Source organism: Cuculus canorus, chromosome 26, assembly GCF_017976375.1.
Source record: "Cuculus canorus isolate bCucCan1 chromosome 26, bCucCan1.pri, whole genome shotgun sequence".
NCBI classification, from domain to species: Eukaryota; Metazoa; Chordata; class Aves; order Cuculiformes; family Cuculidae; genus Cuculus; species Cuculus canorus.
Window position 1 is genome coordinate 5,899,230 of NC_071426.1, and position 19,633 is coordinate 5,918,862.

At 50.7% G+C, this 19,633-nt stretch overlaps 1 protein-coding gene across 1 annotated transcript; it reads left to right on the forward strand.

Moving 5' to 3' along the window:
- Window positions 1-125: 125 nt before the first annotated feature.
- Window positions 126-19,633, forward strand: CDS2 (CDP-diacylglycerol synthase 2). Its single transcript, XM_054088859.1, is given in 14 exon segments — window positions 126-280; window positions 11,299-11,441; window positions 12,376-12,472; window positions 12,879-12,976; window positions 13,552-13,585; window positions 13,587-13,692; window positions 14,105-14,163; window positions 14,916-14,998; window positions 15,699-15,786; window positions 16,117-16,185; window positions 17,388-17,540; window positions 17,848-17,967; window positions 18,581-18,684; window positions 19,353-19,633. Coding segments are annotated over 12 exon segments (1,101 nt in total). The 5' UTR covers window positions 126-280; window positions 11,299-11,441; window positions 12,376-12,415; the 3' UTR covers window positions 19,483-19,633.

The following is a 19,633-nucleotide window of genomic DNA, read 5'->3' on the forward strand; positions in this document are numbered from 1 at the left end:
AGCACCTTCTCAGGCGCCCCCGCGCCGCGGCAAACCGCTCAGCAGGGGCCTGTACCGGGCCGCGGGGGGCCGCAGGGCCGCCCGTCATGGCGGCGGGGGGTACATCCGGGTACCCGCGGGCGGGGCCGGGCCCGCGCGTACCGCCCCCCTCGCACCGCCCATTTGCCGGCGGGGGCCCTGGCGCGGCCCCTGGCGGTGGCGGCGGCGGCGGAGCGCGGCGTGATGGGCGAGGTGCGGCAGCGGCTAGGGCCGGGCGCCGGGGCCCGAGCCTGCAGACAAGGTGCGTGCGGGGCGGCGGGACCCTCTTCTCTCCTTCTCCTGGCCGCGGCCGCTGCCTCTGCCGGTGTTCGGCAGCCCCGGCCCCGCGGGGGGCGCCTGGTCGGGGGGGTCCCGAGAGGAGGGCGGAGGGGGGGCGCGCGGACCGTGCTTCCCAGGGAGGCTCCGGTGCCCCTGCTGGCATCCTCGGTGCCGGCCCTGTCCTGGGCGGGAGGGCTGGCGGCTGCTGTTCTGCGAGGAGCCCCGAGCCAGGACACCGGCTCCTCTGCTCCAAGCCCGAGCCCTCTTGGGTTCCAAGCCCGAGCCCCTACCGGATTTCAAGCCTGAGACCCCTACTGGATTCCAAGCCCAGGCCCTTACTGGATTCCTGAGCCTTGCTGGATTGCAACCCCAAGCCCTGCTGGATCCAAACCCCAACCCTGCTGGATTGCAACCCCAAGCCCTGATGGATGCTCCGAGTGTGGCCGTTGCTCTATGAGTCATGTCGTCACCCCTGACATCTGTACTCCTCCCCAGAGAGGAACAAGAGGAATAAACAGCCAAGAAAAACAATGTAAATGATACTTGTAGGGTCACAGGGAGCCAAAGCTAGAGGGGAAAGTGGTTCCTCGCAGCATTGGTGCTCAGTGTGGACACCTCGGGGCCACCCCGATACTGGTCCGTTTGTCTTTAGTAGCATCACAATGGATGTTTCCTCTGCTAACGCATGAAGCACACAGTTCAGAGAGGTGTGGGATCATCAGGCAAAACGTCATTTGCAATTTAAATGTTGCCTTTAATGCTGGTGTGAGTGTCAGTTCAGCACCTGCCACGAGCTGTGCGGTTGGCTTTGAGGGAGCTTTATTGTCCTCATGGGATTAGTGACTGGGACAGTAAGCGCAGGCACTGTTGGGATGGGTTGCTGTGATGTAGATGTGAAGTTTCTGCTGTTTTTGTAGATCACATGAAGCTGTCATATACCGGATTTGCTGGCTTCTATCAGAGAACAGTAAGATGGCTGCTATTCCGTTGTTGCTGTGTGTAGGGCTAAGCCGTTATCCTTGAGATAAGTATGTTTGTCTCAGTTGGAATTTACTTCGCAGGCAGAAAAAATCTTCAGGGGTGTTTATATCCCAGAACTTTTGTGGGAGTTGGAAGATGTCCCTCAGCAGCTGGGAAGGACTGGGACTACCTGACCCTATGCAGACACTCCCTGGGCCAAGCTGCGATCTTGCTTTAGCTGCTTGTATTCCTAAAGAAGGTCAGAGGGCTGCTATTTGAGTGCAATCATTGTTATCCTCCAGGCAAGTGTGCTTTTTACACATAACAAGCCTTCTACAAGGGCTCCTCTAATGTTTCCTTGAGTCAAGGACTTGAAGTGTCCTTACCAGAGAGAAGGATAGGTTTTTGTTGTGCTGCTCATACCTGTAGCAACTCAGATGAACTCTCAGGGAGGAAAAAAAGGAACAGAAAAGGTGTTTCCGAACAATGCAGAACAGCTTCCTTACGTCCTGAATGCGGCGTCTCCTGACAACGAGGGAGCAGTTACGGGAGGCCGAGGATTTCCCCAGCCCCTTAAAATTAAGCCTGGCGGGAGGATCCCTGGTAAACAGCGACCCTGCCATTGGCAAAGCCCTGTGGCGTCACACTTCCCATGGGCAGTAGACCTCAGAGGCAGGTTCTTCTTTCCTCCCCTGAGGGTCGAGTCTTTGTGTTTTAGTGCTCGGGAAATGCTTGGGAATAACAGCAGTATAAAGCTACATGCCAGCAAAATTGCTCGTGCGCATCCTGTTTATTGGAGGTAGAAGCCTGCCCAGTGCATTGCCTGCAGTATTGCTCTCCTGAGGGTATATCCTGGTTCTGCTTGTCATTCAGTTAGCCTGCCAAGAAAATCATTGAATCGTAGACTCATGGAATGATTTGGGTTTGGAAGTTACCACAAAGTCCATCCAGGTCCAACTCCCTGCCATGGGCAGGGACACCTTTCCACTGGATCAGGCTGCACAAGGCCCCCATCCACCTGGCCTTAGACCCTCCAGGGACTAGGGCAGCCACGACTCCTCTGGGCAACCTAGGTCAGGGCCTCCCCACACTCATAGTGTAGAATTCTGCCTATATCTCTCATGTAAATCTGCCCACTTTCAGCTTAAAACCATTCTCCTCATCCTATCCCTGCACTCCATGCTCAATAGCCCCTCCCCAGTTTTTCTTGTAGCCTCTTTCCATATGGGAAGGCTGCTCTAAAGTCTCTCTGGGGCCTTCTCCAGGCTGAATAACCCCAACTCTCTTAGCCTGCCCTCACACAAGGCTGTTCTCCAGCCCTGGGATCATCTTGGTGGCCTTCTCTGGACCTGCTCCACAGATCCCTGCCCACGAGGGCTCCAAAACCGAATGCAGTTCATGTTGTATTCTGCAGAAACCCTACTGAAAGAGCTCTTGGAGTATTCAGATCCGAGTTAAGTGAGATGTAAACAGTCCGGACTGGTTTTAAGGTTAGACCCAGTAAGTTGTATTTTGTGCCTGCTGTTGTCATAGTGGGAGGAGAGGCTGGTTTCACTTTCTGGTCCCTCAGCCCTCGCACAGTGTCTCAGCTCTGCTGGCCCAGGGCAGCGCTCACGCCTGGAGCTGCGCTGCCTCCATTGAGGCTGTCATGCCAGCACATTTTAAGATCGATTTTCTGTTGCGCAACACCCCATCTTGGTCTCACAGGGACTGAGGCAGCAGCTGTTTGCCCTGGTCAATGAACTCCCTGTGATCTCTGCAAACCTGGGGGAACTGTGCTGATGCTCTTTGTGCTTGGTACCTGTTTCCTCAGCCAGAGGTGCAGATGCTGTTAACTGTTGGTGTTGGTGTGTGGAGATCTGAGATGAGGTGGTTGTAACCAGTTCAAGTTTCCTGTTGCCTTACAGCTCCTATTCCCCCTTGATCTCTCTAGTTTCGTTCCTTTGCTTTGTAAATTCATTTGTTATCTAAAACCAGAGGGTGATGCCTTCTCTCCTGTGTTGTGTGCGTCCCATTAAATCACATTTTCTCTCAGCTTCCAAAGAGAACAGAACAAGTACAACACGAAACGGTTCTACGATGCGTGCAGAGCTCCTGAAGGCTTCAGCTGGTTTCATGGTTTAAAGCTTGTTTCTCAATAGTGGTTTGTACTTCATGTAACTTTGTTTTCCCTCTCCACCCTGCTTCTGCTCAGCCATTGCACTGGTTGTCTGAAATCCCTGGGGGAGCCTCGGACATCCCATGGCGGAAGGGGAGGAGGGCAGTCTATTTTGAGGCAGGCTTATCTGGGCTGCAGATCACACCACGTCACTGGAGGCTTTGTTCCCCCTGCCCTGTCACTGGCAGTCAGTGTCCTGCTGGAGAACAGTGGTCCTTTTCGGAGAGGTGCAGCTGCAGGAGCAGCGGGACGCGGTCCCCGCAGCTGAGGTGCTGGCGGGTGGGTTTGTGCAATGGCCCACACAGGTGAATTCTCCCACCGTGCAGCTAGGCACCTCATGGCACCCGTGGCTGCTGGGCGTGCGCTGTTCTTGTGGGAGAAGGGGCAATGGTGATTGCAAGAAGTGTTGCTTTGCCCGTACGAAGCTGTGAGCAGGCGTGGGGTGTGCAAGGGGCAAATGTTTCCGTGCTCACAGAGGAGTCAGTGATGGGCACTCGTGGTTTGCCCAGCCCCACGCTAGACTGGCAATGTGGCTTTTTATGTGGCAATATCTGTATCATGTGGTACAAAAAGTGAAAGACTGGCTCCCAAGCCTCGTGAGTTCTTGTGCTTCCAGATATTTTGCAAGGCTTCCCTAGGGATCTAAAATGCTTTGAAGATGCTGAGCTATGTAAGTGCTGGATATTTGAATGCTGGTGCTGCCAAGTAACTGTCCCTTAGTCTGCTCAGCAGGGCGAAGGGCAGATGTAAGTGGCTGCCTGCTGTGTGCTGGAAGGGGTGCGGCAGCTCTGATTTTGGTGTTCGGCCCGGGAGAGGGCTCAGGGCATAAAGGAATAAACAGTGCAGGCACTCCTGGAGGCTTAGGCAATTTCAAATCCTGTTTCTGCCCAGGTCACAGGACAGCTCTGATAGTGGGAGTTTGTGATAACAGGATGAGGGTTCTTGTAGAACTAAGACAAACAAACCACTGCAGTGATGCCTCTTTTCATCTCCTTCCATGATTAGGAGATGCAGGAGTACAAGTCTGCTTCCAGGACCCACTCCACCAGGCTTGTTTTTTCAATAGCTCCAAACATGGTTTTAGGCTCAATACCATCAGTTTGCTTGGCTTTTGCTGGAGCGTGAGCCCGATTTACTTTTGATACATGCCAGCAGTCTCGGGTCTCATGTGAGGATATGTTCCAGCCTTCCTTGCAGCTGGTGCTCAGCTCTATCTGTGCCTGCCCACAGGAGCGCATTGTTATCGGTTACTGCTAATGGTGGCAACAAGAATGGGACCAATTGCATTTCTGATGGAACTGACTGTAACTGGCTGTTGAACTTAATACCTTTGCCAGCTTCTGGCCTGCCCTGGTGCTGATGACAGGCCTGCAGGCTATTCCTCCTTTCCTTTGCACGGTGTTTGACTTGAGCGCTACTTTGTGTTGCAGAACGCACGGGCTTTCCTTTGAGTGCCTGTTTTCTTGCTCATTGGTGGTGATGCTAGAGAAGTTTGGAAGATTTGGATGCTCTCAGGGCAGGATAATTCCGCCTCGGGCTATGAGGAGGTCCTTTCCTTCCTATTCTGCATGGAGTTGTGTGCAGCACTTGTGCATAATATTAAGAGTCCATGCTCAGGTTAAATCCCACCAAATGCACATTGCTATCCCGTTACTCAGCCCTCTGGACAGGTCAGAGCTGGCTGCTCTTTCCCATCCTTATTTAATGACTGGTTGATTTATTTCTGTCTGGTCTGGAGGGCTGCATTCCCTAAGCTTAGGTCTCTTGGCAGTACTGGAAAAGTGGCCATTGCCTCCAGGCAGACAGGGCTGACTGGTTTCCTGCAGTGTTCTCGCTGGGTTGTGATGGATCTGGGAAGCTTAGAATCAAGGAATCATTACATGGTTTGGTTGGAAGGGACCACAAAGCAGGGGCAGGGGCACTTCCCACTGGATCAGGGGCTCCATGCGCCATCCAACCTGGCCTTGAATACCTACAGGGGTGGGGCAGCCACCACTGCTCTGGGCAACCTGGGCCAGGGCCTCCCCACCTTCATACTGTAGAATTCTGCCTAATAGCTTATGTAAATCTGCCCACTTTCAGCTTAAAACCATTCCTCCTCATCCTATCCATGTACTCTGTGCTCAAGAGCCCCTCCTCAGCTTTCTTGTAGCCTCCTTCTACATGGGAAGGCTGCTGTAAGGTCTCTCTGGAGCCTTCTCCTCTCCGGGCTGAACAACCTCAACTCTCTCATCCTGTCCTTGTATGAGGTGCTGAAGCCCTGGGATCATCAGGGAGATGATCTGAGGGCTGGAGAACCTTCCATATGTGGACAGGCTCCTCTGGACTCGCTCCATGTTCTTCCTGTGCCAACGGCTCTAGAACTGAACGCTGGACTCCAGGTGGGGTCCCACCAGAGAGGAGCAGAGTGGCAGAATCCCTTCCCTTGCCCTGCTGGTCCCACCACCTTGGATGCAGCCCAGGACGTGGCTGGGTTTCCTGCGGAGTTTCCTCTTGCTGCTCCAGTGGTCTGTCCCTCGCCCCCAGCTGTGTCTCATTGCTCTGTACTGCAAGGTCAGTGCAGTGCAGGGTGAAGGAGGGAGCTGTGGCACATCCGTGGTTCCTGATGGATTTCCATGCTGTCTTTGCCCCTCAGTGCAGGATGAAGTCAGGGCTCTTGCTCAGTGCTTGGAGGAGCTGTTCTATACGCAAATGTTGTCTCTGCTCACACTTCTGAAGCTGCAGCGATCCACTGGGGCTGATTCTTGTGGATGGAGAGATGTTTGGTGCTAGGAAGAGGGCGGTTGTGATGAGATGTTTGTGTTTCTTCCCAGCAGGGAGAAAAGCTGAGGAGCACTTTCCCTGTCCATTAACTGAATACTGCACATTAGATGGCAAGAAAACCTTTTTATCCTCCTGCCTCCTTTTAAGGAGCAGGGATGTGCCCCAGTGGCAGGCTGCCCTTGGAGAGAACAGCCTTAGGACTTGCATGACAATGCAGTGCTTCCAAGGAAATCCATATTTCCTTCCTGAAAGAAAAGAACACTGCCACTTTTCTTTGTATTGGCCAGAACACATCTGCAGGGCTTTGGGACAGAAAATATCACTGTCCATAGCTCTATTATTTCTCCCAAAATGTGATCTGTGTTAGCACGTGTCCCTCCTGGTGATTGGCTTCACTGGAGTTTTCTCTAATTTCTGTTTTCCAGGATTGTAACGGACTGCACAGATTGGTAGCTTTCTCTCTAGAACAAGCCATGAGACAGGCAGTAGAGTTGGGATGGCAGATGTGACTTCAGAAGATGACCAATGTGTGTTCGCCAGCATTGAAACATCCCGGGCCGATCCTGCCTGGCTCCTTTTCTTGAGTAGTTCAGATAAAGGCAGTGGGATTGACTGGCAGGGAAACGGGAATGCGATTGCAGTACCGCTCTATAGTCAGCAAGTTACACAGACTGGTAAGATTGTTTTATGATCAAGTTTTGGAAGAACGATGGATAACTCCAGGGGTGTTGAGGGTCAGAAACCATCGGCCTTGGCGTGGTGCAATCTCTCATTTTGGAGGACAAAACCAGCCTTTTTGTGCACTGACCTCCTGATGCGTACAGTGCACCCATTGCTGCAGAGCTGTGCGTTCTCTCTCGTTTTTCACAGGTCTTCCCAATAGAATCACAGAGTGGTTTGAGTTGGAAGGGACCTTAAAACTCATCCAGTTCCACCCCGTCACCATTGGCAGGGACATCTTCCACTGGATCAGGCTGCTCAAGGCCCATCCAACCTGGCCTGGAACACCTCCAGGGAGGGAGCAACTACAGCTTCCCTGGGCAGCCTGGGCCAGGGCCTCCCCACCCTCATGGGAAACCATTTCTTCCCAAGATCTCATCTCAATCTCCCCTCTTGCAGCGTCAAACCGTTCCCCTTGTCCTGTCCCTGCACTCCTTGATCAAGAGCAGGAGATTGAAATGTCTCTGCAGGATTGTGCAGACACAGCTCTGTGCTGGGGCAGCCTCTCAGCGATTCCAAGAAGTGCTTCAGAGCCTTGCCTTCTCCTTTCTGTACATGTTTCTCTGTCTCGGCAGGGACAACAAAGTCCCTGCAGAGGGATGCCGGTTAGATCCAGGAGAACCTTGCACTGAAGCCTGTCTTCAAAAACATCCCCATCACGTGCTTCAGCGGGGGAGGCAGGTTCCTTTCTTAGCAGTGGGAAATTCTGGGGGAATGCCAGAGCCAGCAGCTTATTTTTGTGCTCTTTTGTATACATTAGCTTCTCAAAAGGGCTTGGAGCCTGCTGTGTATACCTTCTTGCTTTCCTGGAATAAACAGAGCCAGAGTGGGTGCTGCGCTGGGGGCCAGGCAGAGGATTAGCTCGTGCTGAGTGAGTCACAGGGATACTGGACCACGTGAATCATTTGCTGATGCTGAGACCAGTTTCTTGTTGTCCTGGCGAGCCGAGCTTGCTTGTGTTCAAAACAAAGGAGTGGCTTCAGGAATATGAGATGGCAATGGGAGTTTTTTTGTTATCACAGCCACACAAACATTTATGCTTTTTGTGGTGGTATGTGCTAACGGTCTCCATTTTTAGCCATAGCCCTCATTTCTGTGCATGCTTTCAACTGGAATGTGGTTTTTGGGGATGGGAAAGGGAGTCCCATATAAACGTAAATAAAAAACTGATCTTTGTTTTTATTAGACAACAAATGGAGCGGGCACCACTCAATGCCAGCTGGAGGGGATATCTTGATGGAGAGACACGATAAACTTGAAATGAATTGCCCTGCAGATGACTTCAGAGCCCAAGAAGTCCAAGCACTTTCCCCAGCTCAGCAGCAGGACGTGAGCCGCTTTGTGCAAGAGCCAGTGCTTTTTTTGGGCCTTAGTACAAATCCAGCCTGGATTCTTGTTTGCTTCTTCCTTCTCATGTTCATGGTCCCCAGACATCTCCCTCGTTCCACCTTCTGAGCTGGCAAACCTCTCCCAGAGAATGCCCGGTAACCAGGGAGTAACGGGATGCACTTTTTGCCTCGTGGTCTGTCTGAGGTGGGCTTGGCTGCAGCAGCCGTCAGAGGCAGGCAGGTGCTGTGCAGGTCGAGTAGTGAAGAAGGGGAGAGGGGGCCGGAGCAGGCGGTTTTCCAGACATAGGAAGTAAAACCACTTTTGAAAACCATTGGGATTTTCATACCTGAGGCGGTGGGCCTCGATCCCACAGATGTTCTCAGAGGGAGAAAGTAGAGGCTCCAGCACAGCCAGTCCCTGTTTTTCTGGCTGTCAGCTTTATTGCCTGAAAAAGCAGTGGTGGTGTTCTCTGTAGCAGCTCTGTATCAGCATTTACTTCACTGCTTTTGGTAAAATCCAGCAGGAGCTCTAAATAAACCAGTGCCTTTGCTTCAAGAAAGGTACACAAATAATGGGGTTTCTTGGACTAATTTAATCTCCCTGCACTGAGGAGCTATCGGTGCATTCTTGTATCTCTGCATTGGGCAGAAGATTTTTGGCAGGGAGATAGCTGACTTGTTTCTATGACAACTGGGATCATGTCATGGATCCTTGGGCAAAATTCCAAGTGCTCACAGCTTCCGCTGCCAGAAAGCTGTTTCCCATGGGAGCACCCGTGTGTCACCACAGGCTCGCAGGTGTTAAGGTGTTTAAAGAAAGCTAAGACAGCTTATTTTTTGTGTACCTTTCTTTAGGGCAATAAAATATTTGTTCAAAAATGTTGCTTAGATCACTGATTTCACAAATAATAATGAGCAAGGAGCTGTCTGTTTTTTTCACTCAGTCTGCTCTGGTTCAGCAGCCAGGACAAACGGCCCTCGCCGGGGTTGCTCAGTTTTACTGTTTCTGCTCATTGTGACTTGTGTTGAAGTGAATGAGACAGGATAAATGGATGTTGCCATCTTGATTTTACACCAGCATTACTTATTCTCTTGATTCTTTAAGAAGCCTTCAATATTGAGATGATAAATGGAAGAATCACAGAATCATAGAATCACTTGGATGGAAAAAAGTTCATCAAATCCAGCCATACCTGTTTAGCTACTAAACCAGGTCCCTGAGCACCTCGTCTGCCTTGTCTTTTAAATCCCTCCAGGGATGGTGATTCAGCCCCCTCCCTAGGAAGCTGTTCCAGTGCCTGAGTACCCTTTTGGTGAAGAAATGTTCCCTAATATCCAATCTATACCTTCCTTGGTGCAACTTGAGACCATTCCCTCTCATCCTACAGCCTGTCACTTGGTAGAAGAGACCAACACCCACCTCGCTACAACCTCCTTCCAGTTGTAGACAATGATAAGGTCTCCTCTCAGCCTTCTTTTCTCCAGGCTAAACAACCCCAGGTCCCTCAGCCGCTCCTTGTAAGACTCGTTCTCCAAAGGGGCTTGGACAGGCAGATTTGCACAAAAAAGAGCTCTCCAGGTCCATGTTGGTACCAAAAACTGGGAAATGCTGCTGCATCTCGCTGTGTTTGAAGAGACTTAATGCTTGCACTGTAAGAGAAATGAGAAAATAAAGCCAGATTCCAGGGAAAATGGAGAGAGAGATGGCTCTGCTCTTATCAATGGGGTTTTAATTGTTTCCTGGCTCTGCTCCATGCAGATTTCCAGCATCACAGCCCACATTTGCACTAACACTCTGCCCTCCTGCCTGGGAGGAGAGAGGCAGAGATGAATTAACTGGAAAGATCGGTGAGGGAAAGGTGTGGTAAGAGAATATGGAATAAATACTGCTGGAAACAGCGAACTCCCAGTGCAGGAGCACCAGTGGGAAAGTATAGGGATCGCCAAAAGGGAATGGGGCTGTGTTTCCATTTGTCTGGGCAGCATCTGGTTCAATGAGCTGTGGTGCAAGAATGAAGCTTTCAGGCCCCAGGGCTGTGCTGTGTTAGTTCCTGCCTCAAAGACATGGATGGTGCAGGTGAGATCAGATGCACGTAAGGGTCAGCCCATGGCAAAATAGCTTCGATTTGAGGAAGAACCTCAAAAACAACCAAAAAAAGGCAGAAGGGTCCCTGGAAAGGTAAGGGAGAGAGGACAGCCCGGTGGCTGGGCAAGGAGGCAAGTCATGATTCCTGGAGTCACTTGCTGCAAGTCTCTCCTGGCTTGATCTTCAAGGGCTGAAGTAGGAGGAAGCAGTTTGGATTTGTCATCTGTTCAGGAGCTGAACTGGAGGAAAATTGTGTCTGGGGAGAGGGCATGGCACTGCCTTTTTCCACTGCTGGCCTATGACAGAGCCTTCAGTAACCTCCCACCTTGCCTGTATTTATTCACCCACTTTGCTCTGAGTGTGGAGTTGGAGCAGTACAAGGGGCGGGGAAGGCATGTGTCTTTCCATATATCAGATTTCTGCTGTGGTCAGAGACGATGGCTGGGCTTGAGCGATAAGCCACGCTTTTCCTCTTCAGCGAGCTGAGTAAGGGCTTGTTGTTATTTTAGCTGCTCACATGTAAAGTCAGGGCTTGAAAAGTTGGTCTGGAAGCCTTGAGCCTGTCTACTTGGAGGCCTTTCTGTCTAATTTGGGCAGCGTTGCGTCCTTGGAGATCTGCCCAAGGCTTGGAAGACCTCCTAAATATTCCTGCTAACAAGCGTGTGTCCCTTCATCACTTGCGGCACTTGGAGATCCTTATTAATCTCCTGCGAGGTGTTGTTAAGTGCTCAGAGGGAACAGATCCGTTTCTGTGGCTGCTGCAGAGACTGATGGAGAGTAACCCCCATCCTGTGTGTCACTCAAACCTCTTGCTGTTGTTTCTCATGGGTGTAACCCCACGGAATGCTCAGATATTTTCTTCTTTTTCTGTCATGGCTGCAGCAGCAGAGTGGTGATTGGTGTGACATCCAGCAGCTGCTCTGAGCTCCTTCCAAGAGCGCCAGCGTTGTGTCTAGCAAAGCTCCTTGTTCCTCTTTAACTTGCAGGAGTTGGAGTCTGAGAACAAGCTGGATGGAGAGACAGCATCAGACAGCGAAAGCAAATCAGAATTTGGAGGATCACCCCCTGTGGCGACATCAGATGACACTCCAGAGGTCCTGAACAGAGCTCTCTCCAACCTGTCCTCAAGGTAGCACTCACTGAGCATCGTTCCCCTCTGTGGCCCAGGCCCCTGCACCTTCACTGGGGCTTTCCTGGCTCCAGCAGTGTGGCTGTGGCTGCTGGAAACTCAATCAGCTGCTCTCGGAAGCGCTGCTGCCTGGCCCTGGGGTTCATGCAGGAAGGTGCCAGAGGTACAAAAGCAGCTGGTGATGCTGTCAGGGCGAGCAGAGCGCAGGGACCAGAGCTGCGCTGGGCAGAGCAGCACTGCGGGAGGGCTGCCTCGCTGCGCGCTCGGTCTGTGCAGGGCAACAGAGGCCTGGGTTGGGCAGAAGGCTGTTGCATTTAGCTTTGACAGTGCTCTCTGCAAAGACCTTGATGGCAGCGGTTTTTGACCACCAGTATGACTGACTTCTGCAGGAATGCATGAGGAAAGCAGGCCGATAAGAACAAGAATTAAGAACAAAGCGAGAGTGTTCCTGCAGACTGCTTTGGGGAAAAGCATCTTATTTCTATCATGGGTGACAGCATCTCTCCTGGGTGAGGATGGGAGAGGCTCGAGGCAGGGTCTGTTGGAGAGCAGTGAGGGTACCACACACCAGGGCCCAATTCTCCTCAGGAAAAGGTGTGCAGAGAGATGTAACAGTCCCCATTTTATTTGACCATGTCATGCAGCGTGTCCAAAGTGTGGGAAACCTGTAGTGCAACAGGATCAGACACTCTCCTGGCCCACATCAATGCCCTTGAAGATGCTCTGCACTGAGCAAGGTTTGAAGCAGGGAAGGCTGACCTGAACTTCAGCCTTGCAGCTGCTGCAAACAGGCCTTCTTCAGTGGCTCAAGGTCCCTCTGCAGCTCTGGAAGGAGACTTGGAGTTTCCAAGCCTCAGTTTCCTTCCTGAAGTGCTGTTCTGCTTCCTTGCTTTGTTTTGTCTTTTTCTAAAGTCTTCCCTTCTCTGTGGCCTAGATGGAAGAACTGGTGGGTAAGAGGCATCCTCACGCTGGCGATGATCACCTTCTTCTTCATCATCATCTACTTGGGACCCATGGTCTTAATGACAATTGTAAGTGCACCAAAGAGGTGCCTTGATGTTCGTGGTGGTAGTGGGGAAGGTTTTCTGGGACCATTGTTGGGGTGGGAAGCTCAGAGCCTACCATTTTGGAGGTCCTTATGCAGCTTGCCATCTGTCTCCATGGAGGAGACGTGGAAGGCATCTCTGTGCTCCTGCACTGGGTTAGCATTTGGCTGCAACTGAAACCAGTCCAAGGGGTTGTTAGAAACCTTCTGTGGAGGAAAGGGGAGGGGAAAACCACACAGTGAGCTTCCCCAGTTGGATCAGGAGACCCCTGCCAGACTGATAAGCGTCTGCTAAAGTGTCTGTTGCTCTGCACATGCATGTTTTTCATTTCCATGAGGAAAAGGATGTTTAACCAACGTGTGCCACTGCTTCTGGATGTCTTTTTGTGCAGGTGATGTGTGTCCAGATCAAATGTTTCCACGAGATCATCACCATCGGCTATAACGTGTACCACTCGTATGACCTGCCCTGGTTCCGGACGCTCAGCTGGTGGGTGAGGGAGCTGGTCCCCTCCCCAGGTTGCGTGAAATGGGAATGAGGGGATCAGCTGGTGACTGCCAAACCAGAACCCCTAGGCCTGCTCTGTGCTGACCCATGTCCTGTGTGAGCAGCTCATGGGAAGGCAAAGCCCCCATAAATCGTGACAGATCAATGTTTCAAAAGAGCCCCTACTGAGAAACTTTGTCCTGTTATTAAGGAAGCGCAGAGATTTGAATCCCCTGATGTGTTGGGGGGCAGCATTGGTGGGTGTCACAACTGAGAGACGGATGGGGCTGGGTGAGTGGGAAGAGTGAGTGCCACCTCAAGGAGAAAGTCCTTGTGCATCAGAACGCCAAACCTGACCCGGGATGGTGTGATCCATCACACAGTGGAGCTGAGGCGATGCAGCCACTGGCTTAAATGACAGGGACACTTCTAAACTGGGGGGAATAAAGCTCTGGCTGTCAGCTGCAGAGCCTGTTGCAGCGACTGCAACAATGTAATGACCTCAGGGGTTTGGTCCCTGTCTGTGTTTCTCCAGAACCTTTAGGGTTCCTGCTAACGAGGATCTGTATCCTTGACAGGTACTTCCTGCTTTGTGTAAACTACTTTTTCTATGGGTGAGACGGTGACAGATTATTTCTTCACCCTGGTTCAGAGAGAGGAGCCCCTGAGAATTCTCAGCAAATATCACCGCTTCATCTCTTTTGCCCTGTACTTAACAGGTAGAGACCACATCTTCTGTTGGTTAATCTTGTCTGGGCTGGACGGAAGAAATCTTGAACTGCTCCGGAGTATTGTGTCCGATGCAGTATCTGTAGCGAGTTGTCTCTCCTCTTCAGTGATGCTGGAATTGCCTGCACCGTTAGCACAGTGATGGCAGATCTCTTACGTGAGGCTCTGCAGAAGAAAACTTCCTGATCTGTATGGGACAGCTGGGCTGGAATGTTCCCGTGTCCAAATGCTACTGGGAGGCAGAGCTGTTCTGTGACTTTCAAAGTGGTGCATTTTCCCTCTCCACATGGCTGCTTTCATCAAATAAAGAACCTAGGGAGCTGCACAGTGTCACGGGGAAAAAGTATTTCTTCCTGTTGAAGATCTGTTCTCACCATTTCCTTTCCTTCTGTCCCTCATCAGGTTTCTGCATGTTTGTCCTGAGCCTGGTGAAGAAACACTATCGCCTCCAGTTCTACATGGTAAGGTCAAACGCAGGGCCCGGCTGCCCCCAGCTGGAGGCAGAAGAATGAACAGTGTAGGCTGCTTGAGAATGTTGTGTGGAGGAATATGTGTCCTTAGATGCTTCAGTGCTGGTTGTGCACTGCAATGCTGCCTGGGAGAAAAGTTACCGTGAGCAGGCGCTGTTTTTAGGGGGGGCGGCTCTGACTGTATTTCCCAGCAAACCTGTATTCCCTTCTCTCGGCACTTGTGGATGCTGTTAAGAACCTTCCAGCAAGCCAAAAGGGCGCCACGAGGCTGTTTGACTTCTGTCCTGAGGGTTGATGGCCACCAAGGTTACTTGACTGTGTCCCTCCTTTCAGTGAGGCAGTGCTCGTGTTTGACTGTCACCACAGCCATTTTGGCTTTCCAATATTTTCAGCACACAGGGCAACGTCTTAGATACCCATCAGTCTTCTGCTCTTCTATAGTTTGAAGGCTGAGTAGAATGTATGGGGCAGGGCCGGGCTAAAGAACGTTTGGTCCAGCAGCGGGTCCTTCGTGAAGGCCATTGTGGGGCTTGAGCTGAAGAATGCCCACACATTACTGTGGATGATGTTCCCTACTCTTTATGGCTCTCGGTGTTTGTTGTGGGGAAGGTGCATGCTAGAAATGCACGCGTGCATGAGCTGTTCTCTGTCCGAGAGGTAGCTAACAGCGTCTGATCTCTACCAGCGATGTGTGTGGGCAGTGTTTCTAGGCAGGCTGGACTGCACGCTGTCTTCTCTTCCAGTTTGGATGGACCCACGTGACGCTGCTAATTATCGTTACCCAGTCGCACCTCATCATTCACAACCTGTTTGAAGGAATGATCTGGTGAGTTGCGCTGTCTTCTGAGTTGCTTTGGTTTCTGCAGTGGGAGAGGAGTGGAGTTAAAACTGTACTTTTCAAAACACAAATGGCCAAGGAGAAGGTGCTTTCTGTGAGGAGCCAGACTGTTGGGAGTGGAAAAGCAAAAGGCCTCAGCAGCTTAGGACTTGCTTTATACTCCTTGAGCAGCATAGAGAGCTGCTGTAAGGAAGCATCTGCAAATTGCTATGGGGTGCAGGGACCTTTCAGGCAGTGTCAGGCCTGGGCAGGTGCTTTCTCTTCATCTGTATAATCTAGTGCTTCTTCCCAAACCCAGCACTGCCAGGAATTAATTTTGGCTGCTCTAAGGTTGCTCTAAGGTGTCTTCTGAAACCACAACCAGCCCCGAGTACTCTGGGAGCTGCCCAGAGCTCATGTGCAGCCTCTTTTGGGGGCAAGGGGACAGCTGTCTGGCTGCATGTCTGTGTGGCTGAAGAAAGTGGGCTTGGAACAGGCCTTTCTGGGCACAGGACCTGCTACTGAGTGCAGAGCACCAGAAGGACCACAGATTTCCATGGGAGCTTCCAGTGGTTGCTCCTTGAATTGCACTAGAGGAGTGGGTGTGATGACACTGCTGAGCACCTTATGAAGCAGCTGCTCTTTTATTTAAGTCATGGAGTTGTCTGCTCTTGGCACTTACCAATGCTTGGATGCTTCTCCTATGCAGGTTCATTGTCCCGATTTCCTGTGTGATCTGCAATGACATCATGGCATACATGTTTGGGTTCTTCTTCGGCCGCACTCCACTCATCAAGGTTTGTAACACTTTGGTGGACAAAATGGTCATTTTGGCTTCTTTGGCTCTTAGTCCTTGTGTTCCCTCAGCTCCACTTGGTCAGCTTTCTGTGGGCCTGAAGCAAGGCTCCACGTGAAATGTGGTGTGTGTCTCAGTCATCACGGTTGTTAAGTGAAATCAACTGTTTCAGCCCAAGGTGCTGGTGTCAGGTTCTGAGCAGACGCTCACTTTGTTGGCACCAATTTGTATTTGCCTTAGCAATTGATGAGCGCAGAAAGGCTGCACAGGTGTGTGGCGTGGCATGGGGATGTACAGGTTGTAATTCTCTCTTTCTCTCTCACTCTGGCAGCTCTCCCCAAAGAAGACCTGGGAGGGGTTTATTGGAGGATTCTTTGCCACTGTTTTGTTTGGATTGCTGGTAAGTGGCGGTTGTGGTGCGAACTCCATTGCTTTTTTTCCCTTCATAGAATGACAGGGATTTGTCTAAAGAAGTGCCTACAAATTTGAAGCTCTTGCAGCTCTAGTCAGAGCCTTCCCGTTCTTCCTGACCAGGATCTGAACTGGTCCACGGCTGTGCTTTGTGCTGGGGGCAGATCCTGCAGGTGGAGCAGGGGGCTGGAGGAAGTTTTTAGTCCATTAGACCCTACAGCACGTTAATTCCAATAACGAGCCTTGACATTTTCTCTCTGCTGCTGCTGGATGAATGCTGTACATCGGTTCAAGGACTGTGTGGGAAATCCAGTGCTCTTGGGATATTTGTATCTGCTTTGATGACGATCTCTGTGTCTGCTTGTTTCCGTCCGCTCAGCCAAGGGGTGTAGCCAGGCTCAGCCTGTTGGCATGGGGCTCTGATCACCGCTTGCTGAACAGATGTGATACCAAAAATACCAGCAAATAAAACTCTCTAAGACTCGTTCTGGAATTTTAGAAAGCGAGCACCCTTTATCAGCCCAGGCAGTGTGCAGAAGTGATCTCCATCAATCGTGTGCAACGAGAAAAAAGCTGGTTACGAACATATTTCCCACTTACATGGACATGTAAGTGGAAATAGGTCTATATCTTAGCTCTAATTTTAATGTTGTTATGAAACTTTGCAATAGTCAAAACTCTGGGTCATTTGGAGCTGGCTCCAGCTCTCTGCCTGACCTTGGATTTGAGATAAGAAAACGCCAAACAGAGGTGATTACAGAAGAAGACACATCTGTTCAGCACAAATCATACTTCACCCTAAGTGTTATAATCTCCAAAGAATGAACAGCGTCTGGAAAAAACCACCATTTTAAAAGAAAACATGTTATCAGAGGGACATTGTCTCTAATTTTCAAAGAACACAATTACTTATATGAACTGAACTCTACTTTAGCTTAAATAAAAATTATTCCACTTTTTGTAATAGTAACTACTTGTATCAGGTGCACTACTAAGCAAAAATGCTCCCTCTGCCTTTAGCCAATTCCTGCTTCTCTGGAGAGTCATATTCTGAATGAAGCCGAGAGTAGGGCTGCCTCCTTGCCTGTCTCCCCAAGTGGCCTTTTCCCTTGAGGTCAGCTCTGCCCCATTGCTCAGGGAAATATTAACCCTGTTTTCTCTTGCTGCATCTCTTTTTCTCTATTCTCCAAGCTGTCTTATGTGATGTCTGGGTACCGGTGCTTCACCTGCCCAGTAGAGTTCAACAACGACACCAACAGCTTCACCGTGGACTGTGAGCCGTCCGAGCTGTTCCAGCTGCAGGAGTACAACATCCCCTTGGTGCTGCAGTCCGTGCTGGGTTGGGTAGGGCTTTCGCTGTTTCCTGGATCTTATTCGTTGGGGCAGGAATGTCAAGAAACGAGATTGGGGCTTTACTTTTGTGGTCTTTGAAGGAAGACGACAAGGGATGACGGGATGGTACCTCTGTCAAAAGGGGGAATTTAGCTATGTGTTGGCTGAAGACTCAGAAAACTGCCCCATGTCTGGTGGGATAGGAACCCACTAGAAAACCAACTTATCTAAAGCCTGGAGAGCACAAGAATGAGGGACAAGTGCTGGGCAGGGCTGTTCTCATAGAAAGTCCTTCTCTGATGTGTTTTTCTTCCTGCAGAAGACAGTCCGGATGTACCCCTTCCAAATCCACAGTATCGCACTGTCTACTTTCGCCTCCCTCATTGGGCCGTTCGGAGGCTTCTTTGCTAGCGGATTTAAGAGGGCCTTCAAAATCAAGGTGAGGATGGTCGAAGCAATTGACACTTAGAAAGGAAAGACTAAATAGCTGATACCCCTCTGAACATTCGCTGTGCCCCAGGGAGTGGTAGGCTGTGAGCACTAGGAAGGGAGAGGAGGTTTGTTCGGTCCCAGGTAAAAAGCTGGATCAGGATTGATTTTTATTCACGGAATGGGGAGAACCCTTCCCACCTCACTTGTGATATTTTAAACCCCGGTTTGATGCAGATCCTGAGGTAGAGCAGGAAAGATCCGGCTGGGCAGTTTTGCAGCCCTTGATGTCCTGCAGGCTGGTTTTATGTACAAAGAGTCTGTGTTGGGTTACGATGCCTTCAAAGGCAAGACAGGGTTGCATGAGAGAAACATTCACCTTCATTGGCCTTTGAGTGACAGATCCGAGTGCAGCCTGGATGTCCCTCAGGCACCAGGAGTCTTCATGAAGGAGAAACTTTTAAAACCAGGGAGAGATGAAGCAGAATGTCTTCTTAGTCTGCCTTGTGCCTTCTAGGGAGACTTAGATCAGGGGTGTGAGTGTCCTGCATGAGGTGCATAAGCAAGCAGAGGTAATGGGCTCTAACTGAGATGCTAAATCCAATCCCTTCTGCCTCACACAGGACTTTGCCAACACAATCCCAGGGCATGGAGGTATCATGGACCGCTTTGACTGCCAGTACCTGATGGCTACCTTCGTTAATGTGTACATCGCAAGCTTTATCAGGTATCTGTTGCTTTGCACTGGAGGGTGGGGGCCCTGTCAAACTCAGGTGATGCACAGGCTCGTGCCAAGAGATAGTTTGTGTTCCCTTGAGATTAATGTCTGAAAATACCAGATAAAGAAAGGGAGGAAATAGAGCCTGGAAGAAGAGAAGTATCTTTCAGCAGAGTAGTGCAGAGCTGGAAACACCCCCCATGTCTGGTATTCTAGTCCCTTCGAAACTCCTCTGTGCCCCTTTTGCATCCCCGTGACTCTCAGGCAGGGTTTCCAGAGCTGAATGAGCAGAAAAATCTGATTTTGAAGCATTAATGAGCGTTCTGTAGCCAAGCCTGCAGTTGCACAAAAGATGGACTGAAGGAGCTGGGGAACTGTCTGTACATGGCTGCTTTGATTTGTGAGGGGGAGCATCTGCTGGCAAGGGAAGATGCACAAACCTTTTGAACCAGATTGAATGTGGGGTGGGGTTTTTAGCTTGTTTACAGTTCGGCATCGGTGCCTTTTGAATCCATTTCCACATCTCTGGAGTGGAGCTGCCTGGGTAGAACCAGCCAAGGAAGGAGCAGTGTGGCCGTTCCTTTAAGCCCATTATTTTGATGAAATTGCAGTTCTGTTTCCACACCATTAAAGGCTCAGCGATGTGACTCGCTGATGATCTCACTTTTCTGTTTCAGAGGCCCCAACCCAAGCAAACTGATCCAGCAGTTCTTAACCCTGCGGCCGGACCAGCAGCTCCACATCTTCAACACACTCAAAGCACACCTAGTTGACAAAGGTTTGTTAGGGAGCCTGGAGGACGCATAGACAGCTGGGCAAACAGAAAGGGACTGGAAATGGAGAAGCCTCTTTGAGGAAATTCCTGGGCTGCCTGAGTGAAGACAATAATTTCACTGTATCTGCCTCGTTTCACTGTAACTTTTCCTCCTTTCTTGTTAAATGTTTGCAGTTGTGTTTT